The sequence below is a fragment of the Mesoplodon densirostris genome, chromosome 4 (genome assembly GCF_025265405.1).
Source record: "Mesoplodon densirostris isolate mMesDen1 chromosome 4, mMesDen1 primary haplotype, whole genome shotgun sequence".
In the NCBI taxonomy this organism is placed as follows: Eukaryota; Metazoa; Chordata; class Mammalia; order Artiodactyla; family Ziphiidae; genus Mesoplodon; species Mesoplodon densirostris.
Genome location: NC_082664.1, coordinates 116,423,434 through 116,435,751, shown reverse-complemented (window position 1 = coordinate 116,435,751; position 12,318 = coordinate 116,423,434). Strand labels below are relative to the sequence as shown.

General features: G+C 50.5%; 1 protein-coding gene across 1 annotated transcript in view; it reads left to right on the top strand.

Annotated features, from left to right (window-relative positions):
- ACSBG1 (acyl-CoA synthetase bubblegum family member 1) overlaps positions 1 to 12,264 on the top strand; it is a 49,452-nt gene extending 37,188 nt beyond the window's left edge. The window contains exons 4-14 of the mRNA XM_060096935.1: positions 172 to 260; positions 526 to 646; positions 5,096 to 5,176; positions 5,268 to 5,417; positions 5,770 to 5,946; positions 6,733 to 6,914; positions 7,895 to 8,125; positions 8,817 to 9,034; positions 9,737 to 9,876; positions 10,701 to 10,947; positions 12,179 to 12,264. Of these exons, the coding sequence (XP_059952918.1) occupies positions 172 to 260; positions 526 to 646; positions 5,096 to 5,176; positions 5,268 to 5,417; positions 5,770 to 5,946; positions 6,733 to 6,914; positions 7,895 to 8,125; positions 8,817 to 9,034; positions 9,737 to 9,876; positions 10,701 to 10,947; positions 12,179 to 12,264 (1,722 nt within the window). The remainder of the gene's footprint in view (positions 1 to 171; positions 261 to 525; positions 647 to 5,095; positions 5,177 to 5,267; positions 5,418 to 5,769; positions 5,947 to 6,732; positions 6,915 to 7,894; positions 8,126 to 8,816; positions 9,035 to 9,736; positions 9,877 to 10,700; positions 10,948 to 12,178) is intronic.
- Positions 12,265 to 12,318: the final 54 nt, after the last annotated feature.

Here is a 12,318-nt window from a genome sequence, read left to right as displayed (position 1 = left end):
GGCCCTGGGAGGGGCAGCAAGTCACTGTTGAGTGACTGGTCCCCCAGGGCACTCTCTAATGAGGGAGCCTAGGAGGTGGTCCCTCAGGTGGGTGGCAGGGTCCCTGCAGTTTGGAAGGGGGGCTTGGTGAGAATGAGAGGCTGACCCGGCCTGTCTGCCTTTGGCCTGGAGCTCGGCTTGGAGCGGGCCCACAGCGTGGCCATCCTCGGCTTCAACTCCCCGGAGTGGTTCTTCTCGGCAGTGGGCACAGTATTTGCAGGGTGAGTGGCTGAGGGAGGGGCCGGGTCTCCAGTGGGTTGGAGGTGGGCAGAGAGCGGAGAGAGGGTCGTTATCTCATTTTAGGGGCCCCCAACCCCATCCCCAGCATCCCATCTCTTCCCCGGGGCCCTCTCCAGCACCACCTTTGTCTCCACTCTACCTGGGGCGACTGTGCTGAGCTGCCTGTCTGGGCCACGGGAGCTCTCTGGGCCAAGGGGGTGGCCCGCTGCACCTGCCCGGACACGCATCCTCCTGGGTCTCCTGCAGTGGCATCGTCACTGGCATCTACACAACCAGCTCCCCTGAAGCCTGCCAGTACATCGCCCATGACTGCCGTGCCAACATCATCGTGGTCGACACGCAGAAGCAGCTGGAAAAGATCCTGAAGGTTTGGGGGAAAGGGACCAGGGCCACGGGGGTCAGGCTGGGCGTCCTCACAGACCTCCAGCTTACAAAGGGCTTTTCCACCCTCCCTGCCAGAATCCTCCATCATTCTCAACAGCAACCCGCCCCACCACACGCACACAGAGCAAGGCAGGGCAATGGGCGCCGACCCATTTTCCAGGTCTGAAAATTGAGGCCTAGAATGTCCAAGAGACATACCCCACATCCCCCAGCCAGCCTGCTGTTCCCCATGGCTTTCCCTTCAGGGAAGGGTTGTGTGCCCTGAGGGTGGCTCAGGGCTCTGACACGTGAGCACCCAAGTCTGAGTCTCAATGGGGAGTGGGGGTGTGGGGTGCCACAGGATGGGGCTTGGGCTAAGCCTCAGCAAGTGCCGCAGGGTCTTCTGAAGATAGCAGGGCACCGGAGGAGCTCAACAGTGCCTCTTGGGGCAGCTGGGCCTTTTCTGGAGCATTGACGCCTCCTGATTCATTTAAGGTCCCTCCCTGATTGGATCTGTCCCCATGGGCACCACGCTGGCATGCAGTGGCCTGAGGGCACCTCTGTGCCCCAGCTACACCCAGTAGCCTGCAAGATTCCCCAAGGCTCCCTGCATCTCAGAGGAGGCTTCCGGGTTGACTTGTTGGCTTGGCCCTAGTTCTGGAGATATCACCTGGACCTCAGCTCCCCACCTGTACCTGAGGGCGGGAGAAGTGGTCTCCAACCTCCTAGGACTGTGGGATCTGGATCGCAGGACAGGTCTTCTCTCAGCTTGCGTGGAGAAGTCCTTTTCTGTCTCCACTCCTTTTGAACCCCGTTGTCAGGGTTCCCTTATTCTGAGGGCCTCCATTCTGTCTGACTTGGATAAATGCTTGAGATTGGGGGAGGAGATGTGGGTGCAGATAAGGTGGCCCAAAGTGAACGGCTCTGAGAGACTGAGGTGAACCCGAGCTGTCCTCAGCACCCCCTTGCTCGCCTTCCCCCTCCCCAAGCACTCGGGTCCTTCACTTCATAGAAAGGGGACAAATATTTAGAGAACGGTGCACAGCAGGGGTGTCCCAGGCCCCCTAGGACTCACTGGGGCCCTGATTTCCTCAGGTTTGGAGGCTTCACAGATGCCAGGCGCCCCCAGGCCAGCTTTGCTTGAAGCCCCACTGGTTTAAGATTCCTTGAGAGCCTCAGCTACCAAGTAGCAATGGTGTTAGCTCTCGTCCTCAGCCTTACCCGAGGGAGCCACACACTCCTCAGCGTGGGCGCTCATCTCAGAACCCCAGGGTGGGGAGGGCAGTGGAGCTTTAAAAAGCCCCCCAATAGTTTTGCCCCATCCCTCAGGGAGACAGCCCCTCGGCATAGATGGTTGATCTGATCCCAATGCCCTCCCTCCGCCCCATTTTGCCAGTGAAGAAACCGAGGCCCAGACCTACCCAGAATCAGAAATGTCCACCCTAGGTAATTATTTAAAATTCGTATTATGAAACTTTCCAAACAAACAAAAATAGAGAGAAGAGTGTAGTGGACCCTCATAGAGTGATCATTCAGATTTAATCAACATCACTGTTTTTTTTGTCACACTCATTTCATCAATTTACCTATTTTGCTGAAGTATTTGAAGGCAAATCTCTGACATCACAGCATTTCACCCCCTGAATATTTCAATACCTCTAAAATATATGACATTTTTCTTAATCACAGTAACTTTATCACCTTTATTAACACAAGTCAAAGAATTCTTTCATATCATCTAATACCAACAATACCAACAATACCAACAAGTATATTTGAAAGAATGTGCATTCTGCAGTTGTTGGGTAGAATGTTCTATAAATGTTAATAATGTCAACTTGATTGATAGTGTTCTCATGTTGTTTAAGTCATCTATATCCCTGTTGATTTTCTGTCTACTTGTTCTAACAAATACTGAGAAAGGGAATGTTGAAATCTCCAGTTATTGTTGTGGATTATCTATTTATCCTTTTGGTTCTGTTTTTGCTTCGTGTATTTTGAAGCTCTGTTATGTATACACATATTTAGGTTGTTATGTCCTCTGGATGAATTAATCCCCTTATCATTAAGAAATGTCCCTCTTGGGCTTCCCTGGTGGCACAGTGGTTGAGAGTCCGCCTGCCGATGCAGGGGACACGGGTTCGTGCCCCGGTCCGGGAAGATCCCACATGCCGCGGAGCGGCTGGGCCCGTGAGCCATGGCCGACGGGCCTGCGTGTCCGGAGCCTGTGCTCCGCAACGGGAGAGGCCACAACAGTGAGAGGCCCGCGTACCACCAAAAAAAAAAGAAAAAGAAAAAGAAATGTCCCTCTTTATCTCTGGCAACTGTTCTTCCAAAGTTACTTTGTCTTAAATTAATATAGCCACTCCAGATTTCTTATGATCAATGTTTGCATGGTATATATGTTTGCATTGTTTCACTTTTAACTTACCTGTGTCCTTATATTTAAAGCAAGACTCTTATAGATAGCGTATAGCTGGGTCATGCCTTTTAATCCAGTCTGACAAAATTGTCTATAAAACTACCAGTTGGCTGTTTCCCATTTGTCCAATACATTCTTTGATCCTTTTCTCCCCTTTCATGACTTCCTTTGGATGGAGTTTTCTGTTTTTATTTTGGTTTGTTTTTGAGTAATCCATTCTATCCATTGGTTTACTAGCTCTCCCTCTAGTGTTTGCTCTAGGGCTTACAATATGCAACTTTAACTCATCACAGTCTACTTTCAAATAATATTATAATATAATATTGTACTACTTTACATATAATGTAGGACTCTTACAGCAGTGTACTTCCTTCTCTCTCCCATACTTTGTGCTATTGTCATTTATACTTAACTTCTATGTGAGTTATAACCCCTGCAATGCAGTATTTTAAACCATCAAGTATCATTCAAAGAAATTTTAAAGGAAGGAAAAAAAGTCTTTTTATTTACCCACGTATTTGCCATTTCTGGCACTCTTCGTCCCTTTATGTCGACCCCAAGTTTTCATCTGGTTCATCTTCCTTCCTCCTTAAGAATTTTCGTTCTTTTTTTTAATTTAATTTTTTTATTGGGGTATAGTTGTTTTACAATGTTATGTTAGTTTCTACTGTACAGCGAAGTGGAGTTGCCTGTGTTATACAGCATGTTCTTATTAGTTATCTATTTTATACACATTAGCATATATATGTCAATCTTCAACATTTCTTGCAATACAGGTCTGAAGGCAATGCATTCTGTCAGCTTCTCTTTGTCTGAAAACTTGTTCATTTTTGCTTTCATTTTCTGAAAGATATTTTCATTGAGTTTATAGTTCTAGGTTGTCAGGGTTTCTCTTTTTTTCTTTCAGCTCTTTAAAGACTTCATCCCAATGTTTTCTACTTTGCATAGCTTCTGATAAGAAGTCTATAATTTCTTATCTTTGTTCCTTTCCACATGGTGTATCTTGTTTTTCTGGCCACTTTTAAGATTTTTTCCTTTGTCACTGGTTTTCAACAGTTGGATTATGTTGCGTCTTGGTGTGGTTTTTCTTTGTGATTATCCTGCTTGGGGTTCACTGGGAGTCTTGAATTGATGGATTTATAGTTGTAATCAAATTTGGAAATTTCTCAGACTTTTTTCAATTAAAAAAATATTTCCTGGGACTCCAATTACACATATGTTAGGCTTCTTAGTTTTCTCCTGCAGGTTAATTTTTTCCTTTTTTTTTCTCTCTTTCAATTTCATTTTGAGACTTGTGTTTAATTAAGCCTTTCAGAGCAGGTTTAGATAGCCTTTGCTCTAAGGCTAATTTAGCCCCAGACCTAAGACCTGACCCTTCTGGGGTCTCTATTTCCAGAGGTCCCTCCACTCTGGCTGATGGAGACACAAACAGCTCTGGCCCCATACATGCTCTTGTTTGTCTTCTAGCCCCAGTCATTGATCTTCCTCCAGCATTTATTCTTCATCTAGTTTCATGGAGTTTCACCTATGCCTGTGCAGGTTGATAATCCGCCAAAGAATCAAGAGGACCCCTAAAGAAATTTCTAGAACTCTTTCTCTGCATAGTTCTCTCCTGTCTGGTATTCTGTCCCACAAATTCCAGGCACCCTGGCTTTCCTGAGCTCTGACCTCTGACACGTCAACTCAGTGGGATAACTGAGTTCTGATTTCCCTCTACCCTTTCCTTTCTTCTCTCTTCTGCAGTCACACAGTCCCCTGTTGCACTCAGCCAGGCCCCAGGTTGTCTGGTTTTCCTTTAATAGAAGTCATTCCTTGCCCCCTGCTTATCCCACCTTTGCTGCTCCAAAGTTCTCATGATGGGGAACCATGCATGAAGGGTGGCAAGTGTCTTGCTGAGTGAAAGGTCAGAGCTGGGGACCAACAACCTTTGCCACATGGTGCCTGCCAGGCTGACTAACACCTAGAGATGGGGCTCTTCTCAAGAGGTGACTTTTTAAAATGAAACCCCATTTATTTTTCCTGTCAATACAGATCTGGAAAAACCTGCCACATCTGAAGGCAGTAGTGATATTTCAAGAACCTCCTCCGACAAAGATGGCCAATGTGTACACGGTATGGGTAGAGGGCTCGTGTGGGGCAGGTGGGGTCTGTGTGAGCCTGCCCAGCTCACCTGGGCTGCCTGCACTCTCCCACCTGGCTGCAGATGGAGGAGTTCATGGATCTGGGGAATGAGGTGACTGAGGAGGCCCTGGACACCATCATCAATGCCCAGCAGCCTAACCAGTGCTGCGTGTTGGTCTACACGTCAGGCACCACTGGGAACCCCAAGGGCGTGATGCTGAGTCAAGACAATGTAGGACAGATGCCCAGATGGGTGGGGGTGGGCTATGGGTGGATCTGGGCAATGGCCCTGCCCTAACAATTCTCAGGGAGTTTCCTTTAGCCCCTCAGCTCAGGGAGCTGGGATAAGTAGGACAACCCTTAAGTCTGTGGTACAGACTGAGCCCAGCAAAATGGTGGGGGTTGGGAGGGGGAGGCCTGTCCCTGGGTGTTTCCTGCAGAGATGCCCAGGAGGGTGAACAACCTCTAGGGTGTTCAAAGAACACTCCAAAGAAATAGCCCAAGCCCGCAGGGTGGCCACAGATGTGAACACTTCCAGGGCTGGCTTTGTAGACACCGCCAGGACCCATCTGCCTGTCCGCCAGATCACATGGACAGCACATTATGGCAGCCAGGCTGGTGACATCCAACCCGCAGAAATCCAACAGGAGGTGGTGGTCAGCTACCTGCCCCTCAGCCATATTGCTGCCCAGATCTATGACTTGTGGACAGGCATCCAGTGGGGGGCCCAGGTCTGCTTTGCTGAGACTGATGCCCTGAAGGTCAGTCTGCCTCTCTGCCTAAGTGGGTGTCCAAGTGTGTGTGCAAGGGCCTTCCTGAGTGTGTGCTTGTGTCTGTGGGCCCTGCGTGTGCATTCATGAGCATGCTGGTTCCCCATGTGTTTATCAGTCAGAATTCTTTCAACTGCAATTAGCACAGCCTGACTCAGATGACCAAACAAGAAGGGAAACTGATGATATTACATAAAGGAAAGTTGAGTCAGAGTGGTTTGTGGGTCCACAGTGCCATCAAGGACAGGCCACCCTCAGAGTAAGATCACAGGATGGTCACAGATGGCCAAGGCCCTGCCCTGCATCCCAGCCTCATAAACTACACCTGTGCTTGGGATCCTTCTTTTAACCATGAGGAGAACGTCCCCAGAGCCCCCTAGCAGACTTCCCCCTCCCCTACATTGGCCCAAATGTTGTCCCATGTCCATTCATCAACGAGTCACTGCTTAAGGGAATGGGATTACCATGTTTGAGTTAGACTAATAAAAAGTCACTGCCCCCAGGACTGGGAGGGGACTGAGGTGCTTCTGAAGCATCTGGCCACCCTGGTACCTGAGCAACATCAAGGTTCTCTTAGCAAAGAAGAGCAGTGAGTAGATGGCTGTTGAGTCGTAGCCGACAGTATGTGACATGAGTTGCATACGGTGTGTGCGTACACCTGTGTGAGCTACTGTATACAGGATGCCTGCGTGTGTGCACGCTGACTCTGGTGACAGGGGCCTCCTGGCTCCCGGCCAGCTCTGAACCACAGCTCTGTCTCTCGCTGGCTGCGAACAGGGGAGCCTGGTGAACACGCTGAGGGAAGTGGAGCCCACGTCCCACATGGGGGTGCCGCGGGTGTGGGAGAAGATCATGGAGCGGATCCAGGAGGTGGCAGCTCAGTCTGGCTTCATCCGGCGCAAGATGCTGCTGTGGGCCATGTCGGTGACCTTGGAGCAGAACCTCACCTGCCCGAGCAGGTAGAGAGGGCCAGGGGGCAAGAGGCCTGGGGAGGCAGGCAGCAGGGCTGGGTCATAACCCCAGGACACAACCTAGGATCTGATAGGCCAGGTTTGTCCAGGCCCCATTGGCCAGGCTTGTCCAGACCCCTGCACAGAGACCCTATCAGTGGCTGGGCTTGAACCCCTGTTCTCTTGCCAGATCCCACAGGAGACCATCACCCCATCTTCGGGTCTGACTGCAAGGACTGACTTGCTCCTGCTGGGGTGGCATTTACCTCCCCGGGAGCAGCTCCTGGCAGCCTCCTGAGGGGTCTCCTGACTTCAGTAGGTGGCTGTAGAGAAGGGGTCACAGTGATGGGGGTTTTCCAGCCTTCCCATAATCCAAAGTGACCACTCATCTCTTGCCCATAGCCTTTCGATTGCTTTAAAATTCCCAACCAGTGCTGTGGGAGGATCAATGGCATACATCTGACCTGTTCCAATTTAGAAATATTTTCCATTACTAGTGTATCTGTGAAATGGTATCATGTCTCATGAGACATGTACACGTGTCTGTGCACTTAGTGCTTCATTTGCACAGACATGAAAAGTGAATATGCATGAATGACCCATTCAAGAGCTTCAAATGGGATCACACACATGTTTGTGTCTGTGCATATATACTTCAAGTCTCTGCAAGTGTGTATTACTGTGTGTGCAAACTTGCATGCATCTGTGTTGTCTGTGCACGCATACACAGCTGAATCTCGTTTTCTAACTTCCCAGCTCAAGACGTGTTTGCACGTAACTATATGTACACACCTAGGCGTGCATGCATGTTCACAGGCAGAGCCAATATTAAAAATATTTAGCAGTGGATTCAGCATTGCCACTAACCAATCAGAATAGATCATTGGAATGGCCATTCCGGGTACCCACTGAACACCCACCCTTTTAACGCAAGTGTGTACGCGTGTGTGTGTGTTGTCTTCTGTGAGCCATTTTCCCTCTCCCACCAGCGATCTGAAGCCCTTCACAACCCGACTGGCAGATTACCTGGTGCTAGCCAAAGTCCGCCAGGCACTGGGCTTTGCCAAGTGTCAGAAAAACTTCTATGGAGGAGCCCCCATGACCACGGAGACACAGCACTTCTTCCTGGGCCTCAACATCCGCTTGTATGCGGGCTACGGCCTCAGCGAGACTTCGGGCCCTCACTTCATGTCCAGCCCCTACAACTACCGGCTCTACAGGTGTGGCCCAGGTTTTAGTGCTTATGCCGGCCCGCACGTCCTGGCTGACATCCTTCAGTGCCCCCCTGCTGATTAGGTCCCTGAGCCCAGGCCACTGGACTATGGGTCCCTGAGTGCCAACAGCTCTATCTTGGGCCAAGTCCCTTGGCCAGGCCCGAGTCTCGTGGGGATGGTCTCTGCGACAGTGTCACTTGGGTCTGTGGTTGCAAACAGCCTTGCAGCCCAGGGGCTCCCTGAGCAGGGCTCTGATGGAGGAATATCCCTTTGGCCCCTCCCTCCAGTAGGGTGGGGTATGTTAGAGGGTGTCCCAGCATTGCTGGTAGCCCCGGTTTCATCTGGGATGGGAGCTGGGGGGACTGGGCTGGTCCTCTGGTGTGGGGTAGGGGGCAATCAGCTCTAGGGAGTGAGTTGAAGCATTCTCTGTTGTGCTTAAATACCTGCCCTCCCTGCTTGCCCATCACAGTGCTTAAAGTTGTCCCATTAGGATTTCCCCCACTGATTCATTCATTCACCTAAAAACCTTTAACTGGCCCTACCTCTCAGCTCTGAGGACACTATTAAATTACAAAAATCCTGGGAAAGGACATTCTAGCCATCAGTGAAGACTAGATGGATCAGACTAGGGGCTGATCCAGGGCTTGGAGGAAACTGCTCCCTCTGACCATGCCTCCCGGCCCCTCCATCCCCCCAGCTCCGGCAAGGTGGTACCGGGCTGCCGGGTGAAGCTGGTGAATGAGGATGCAGAGGGCATTGGAGAGATCTGCCTGTGGGGCCGCACAATCTTCATGGGCTACCTGAACATGGAGGACAAGACGTGTGAGGCCATTGATGCCGACGGCTGGCTGCACACGGGCGACTCAGGCCACCTGGACGCCGACGGCTTCCTCTACATCACTGGGCGTCTCAAAGGTGAGCGCCTCTGGCTGGGTTCGAGGCTGTGCTGGGACATCAGAGGAATTATACTGCCACCACAATTTATACCCACTACAAGTGTTGAGCCCTTATTAAGTGCCACACACCTTGAATGGCATCATTTTACTTACTATTGTCTCCCATGGGAAGGATGCTATCATTACCTCGACTTATTAATGAGGACAACCAGAGAGGTTAAGTAACTTGCCCAAGGTCACCCAGCTAGTAAATGACAGAGCTGGGATTCAAACTCCCTAGATAAACAAGGCAAGTCTTTCCAGAAAATTTAAGGACATAAATATGTATTTTTATATGCAAACATGGATATGTGGCAGAGTAGAACACAAATTGGACATAAAATTTAAAATAGAGCATGAGATTTCAAAGAAGTTTCCCATAAACAACTTGGCTCTCCCAGGGAAGTAAGTTGGGGACACCTCCGTGGAAGAGGTGCTTTGCTTACTTTGCCCAAGTGGATACAGTGCCCTCAGCATCCCTATGGGAATCCCATGCCCCAATTTCCCAGGGGAAACTGAAGCTCGGTGAGTGGGTAAACACCTTTCTGGAAATCACGCAGGCAGATGTGTGATCGAGCCTGGGTCTTGCTTAGAGGGTCGGCTCTCCAGGCAGAGTCTGGGTGCACTTAGCCTGAGCACCTGGACTAAAGCCTGTGCCGGGGGCCTGGCCTTGCCTCCCCAGAATTAATCATCACGGCTGGCGGGGAGAATGTGCCCCCTGTGCCCATTGAGGAGGCCGTGAAGACAGAGCTACCCATCATCAGCAATGCCGTGCTGATCGGGGACCAGAGGAAGTTCCTGTCCATGCTGCTCACCTTGAAGGTGTGTTGGAGTGGGGGTGGGGGAGGGGTCTGGCTCTGGAGGAGCGGCTCTGGAGGAGTGGGTGGTCTGTGGGTCTGGCCCCAGCAGAAGCCATGTTCAGCCAGGACATGTCTGGATCTCATGACTGTATTCTGGAATAGCTAGTCAGTGCTGCCTGCCTTAAGGGGTAGCCGTAGCGCATGGAAATCCCTTCTGCCCCTGGTAATACAGTTAATAGTATGCTGCCCTGATGATCTTCTGTGTGTTCCAGTACAGTCCAGTTTACACTGTGTTGCTGCCCTCAGTCCCCTCAGCAGATAACCAATCTGGTATCTGATACCAGGGTAGTAGACGGGGCCAGAATTATGGTCCCTGGTTTTTGTTTGTTTGTTTTTGTTTTTTTTTTGCGGTACGCGGGCCTCTCACTGTTGCAGCCTCTCCCATTGCGGAGCACAGGCTCTGGATGCTCAGGCTCAGCGGCCATGGCTCACGGGCCCAGCCGCTCCACGGCATGTGGGATCTTCCCGGACCGGGGCATGAACCCGTGTCCCCTGCATCGGCAGGCGGACTCTCAACCACTGCGCCACCAGGGAAGCCCCATGGTCCCTGTTTTAAAAGATGATCTCACTGGCTGAAGTCATCTCAATCTCAGGCCTCCCTTCTTTCCAGCCCACCACGGGGCTCAACGCAGTTCGAGTAGCATCCTAGTCATTCTAGAACCAGATCTTTGAAACAGAGCTCACAGTGATCCACATCCTTGACGATCAGCAGTGCGACCTCCTCCAAGACCAGGGCACACATCTTGTGGAGTGAGGCTTGGTTTTGATCTATCTCTGGCTTTTCAGTGCACTCTGGACCCTGATACCTCTGACCCAACTGATAATCTGACGGAACAAGCTGTGGAGTTCTGCCAGAGGGTGGGCAGCAAAGCCACCACAGTATCAGAGGTCGTGGGGAAGAAGGATGAGGCCGTGTATCAGGCCATTGAAGAGGGGATCCAGAGAGTCAACATGAATGCAGCTGCCCGACCCTACCGCATCCAGAAGTGGGCCGTTCTTGAGAGGGACTTCTCCATTTCGGGTGGAGAGTTGGGTAGGTGTTTTCTTTACACTATTGCAGGGGCTGTGCAGGAGGGCAGAGGCCATGGCAGAGCCTGGGAGGTGCCCACTAGGAAGCAGCCATGGCAAACAGAAGGTCCCTGACGGCACTTTGGATGACACCCACCTCCTTCCTGTGGGAGGACATCGATTGCTCAGTGCCTGGGCTTGTGGTTAGGTAGGACGTGTTCAGTGTATAAGATATGTGCTGGAATTCATTAATTTGAACCTATAACATTTAACTTTGTTTTGACTAAGGAACCATTTTCCCCTGAAATCACAATGGGACCACCAGGCAGACACCAAGTTCCTGTTAGTGTTTGGGCTGGAGTCATCTGGCTCTAGGGAGTGAGACCACCATAATCTTTTGTAAAGTCAGCTCATGCAACAGGTAAAGGGTGGAAGCCCTTCTGGACCATGGTCCACAGAACCAGAAAAGGCCTCTGGTGTGGCCTCAGTTGGATGGACGAAGTCGCTCTTGGCTGTAGCATCTCAGGGTGTTCATGGCATGGTGGGGTGGGTATGTAAATGGCTCCTTCAGTGAGATTCTCTCCAACCCATCAAGGCTGAACCCAGATGCAACTATCCACAATAATGCTGAGCTGCTATCAGAGACCCTGAGCTTATCTGGTTGTCTTGTGCCAGCAAATGGAACGCAAGGTCAACCAGATAGGTGTCCTCTCTAAGCAGTTTATATAAATGGCTTTGATTTTGAAGTCTCCAGTTACACAGCCAAGTATGAGTTAGCACAAAATGGAGTTGAAGCTACCCAAATCAGAGCCCTTTTAACCTTGCATTAGAGGAGAGGACCAAGGCCAAGAAAAGTGATATGAGGAAGACCTCTCATAAAGACCATGCCAGAGGCCCTCCCTGGCCAGGGCTTTCCCCTACCCCATCACAAGCAATCAAAGCATTACATCCAACATCCTATGAACTTTCACTGAAATGCAGAGATGATTTGCCTATCAGTTATTGTCATGTAAATTACCCCACTTCCTCTGTATTCTACCGGTCACTTAGACCAACCCTGGCACAGTGTGGGAAGGAGCCACACGGGGGTGTGACCACGGAGCAGGGATCACCATGGGCCATCTTGGAGGATGGCTACGTGTTGGTCTGGCTTAATTCCAGAGTTCTGGGACTCACTGAGTCTAGATGTTTACCACACACCTTCTCAGACATCTCAGAGCCCAGCCCTCACTCGTTTCTTCCAATTTCTCTTTTAGGTCCCACAATGAAGCTGAAACGGCTCACCGTCCTAGAGAAGTACAAAGATATCATCGATTCCTTTTACCAAGCGCAAAAAAAGTAATCAGGGGTCGTCCTTCCTGGGTTTCTCCTGAAGATGGCAGGCTGAGTATTTTCC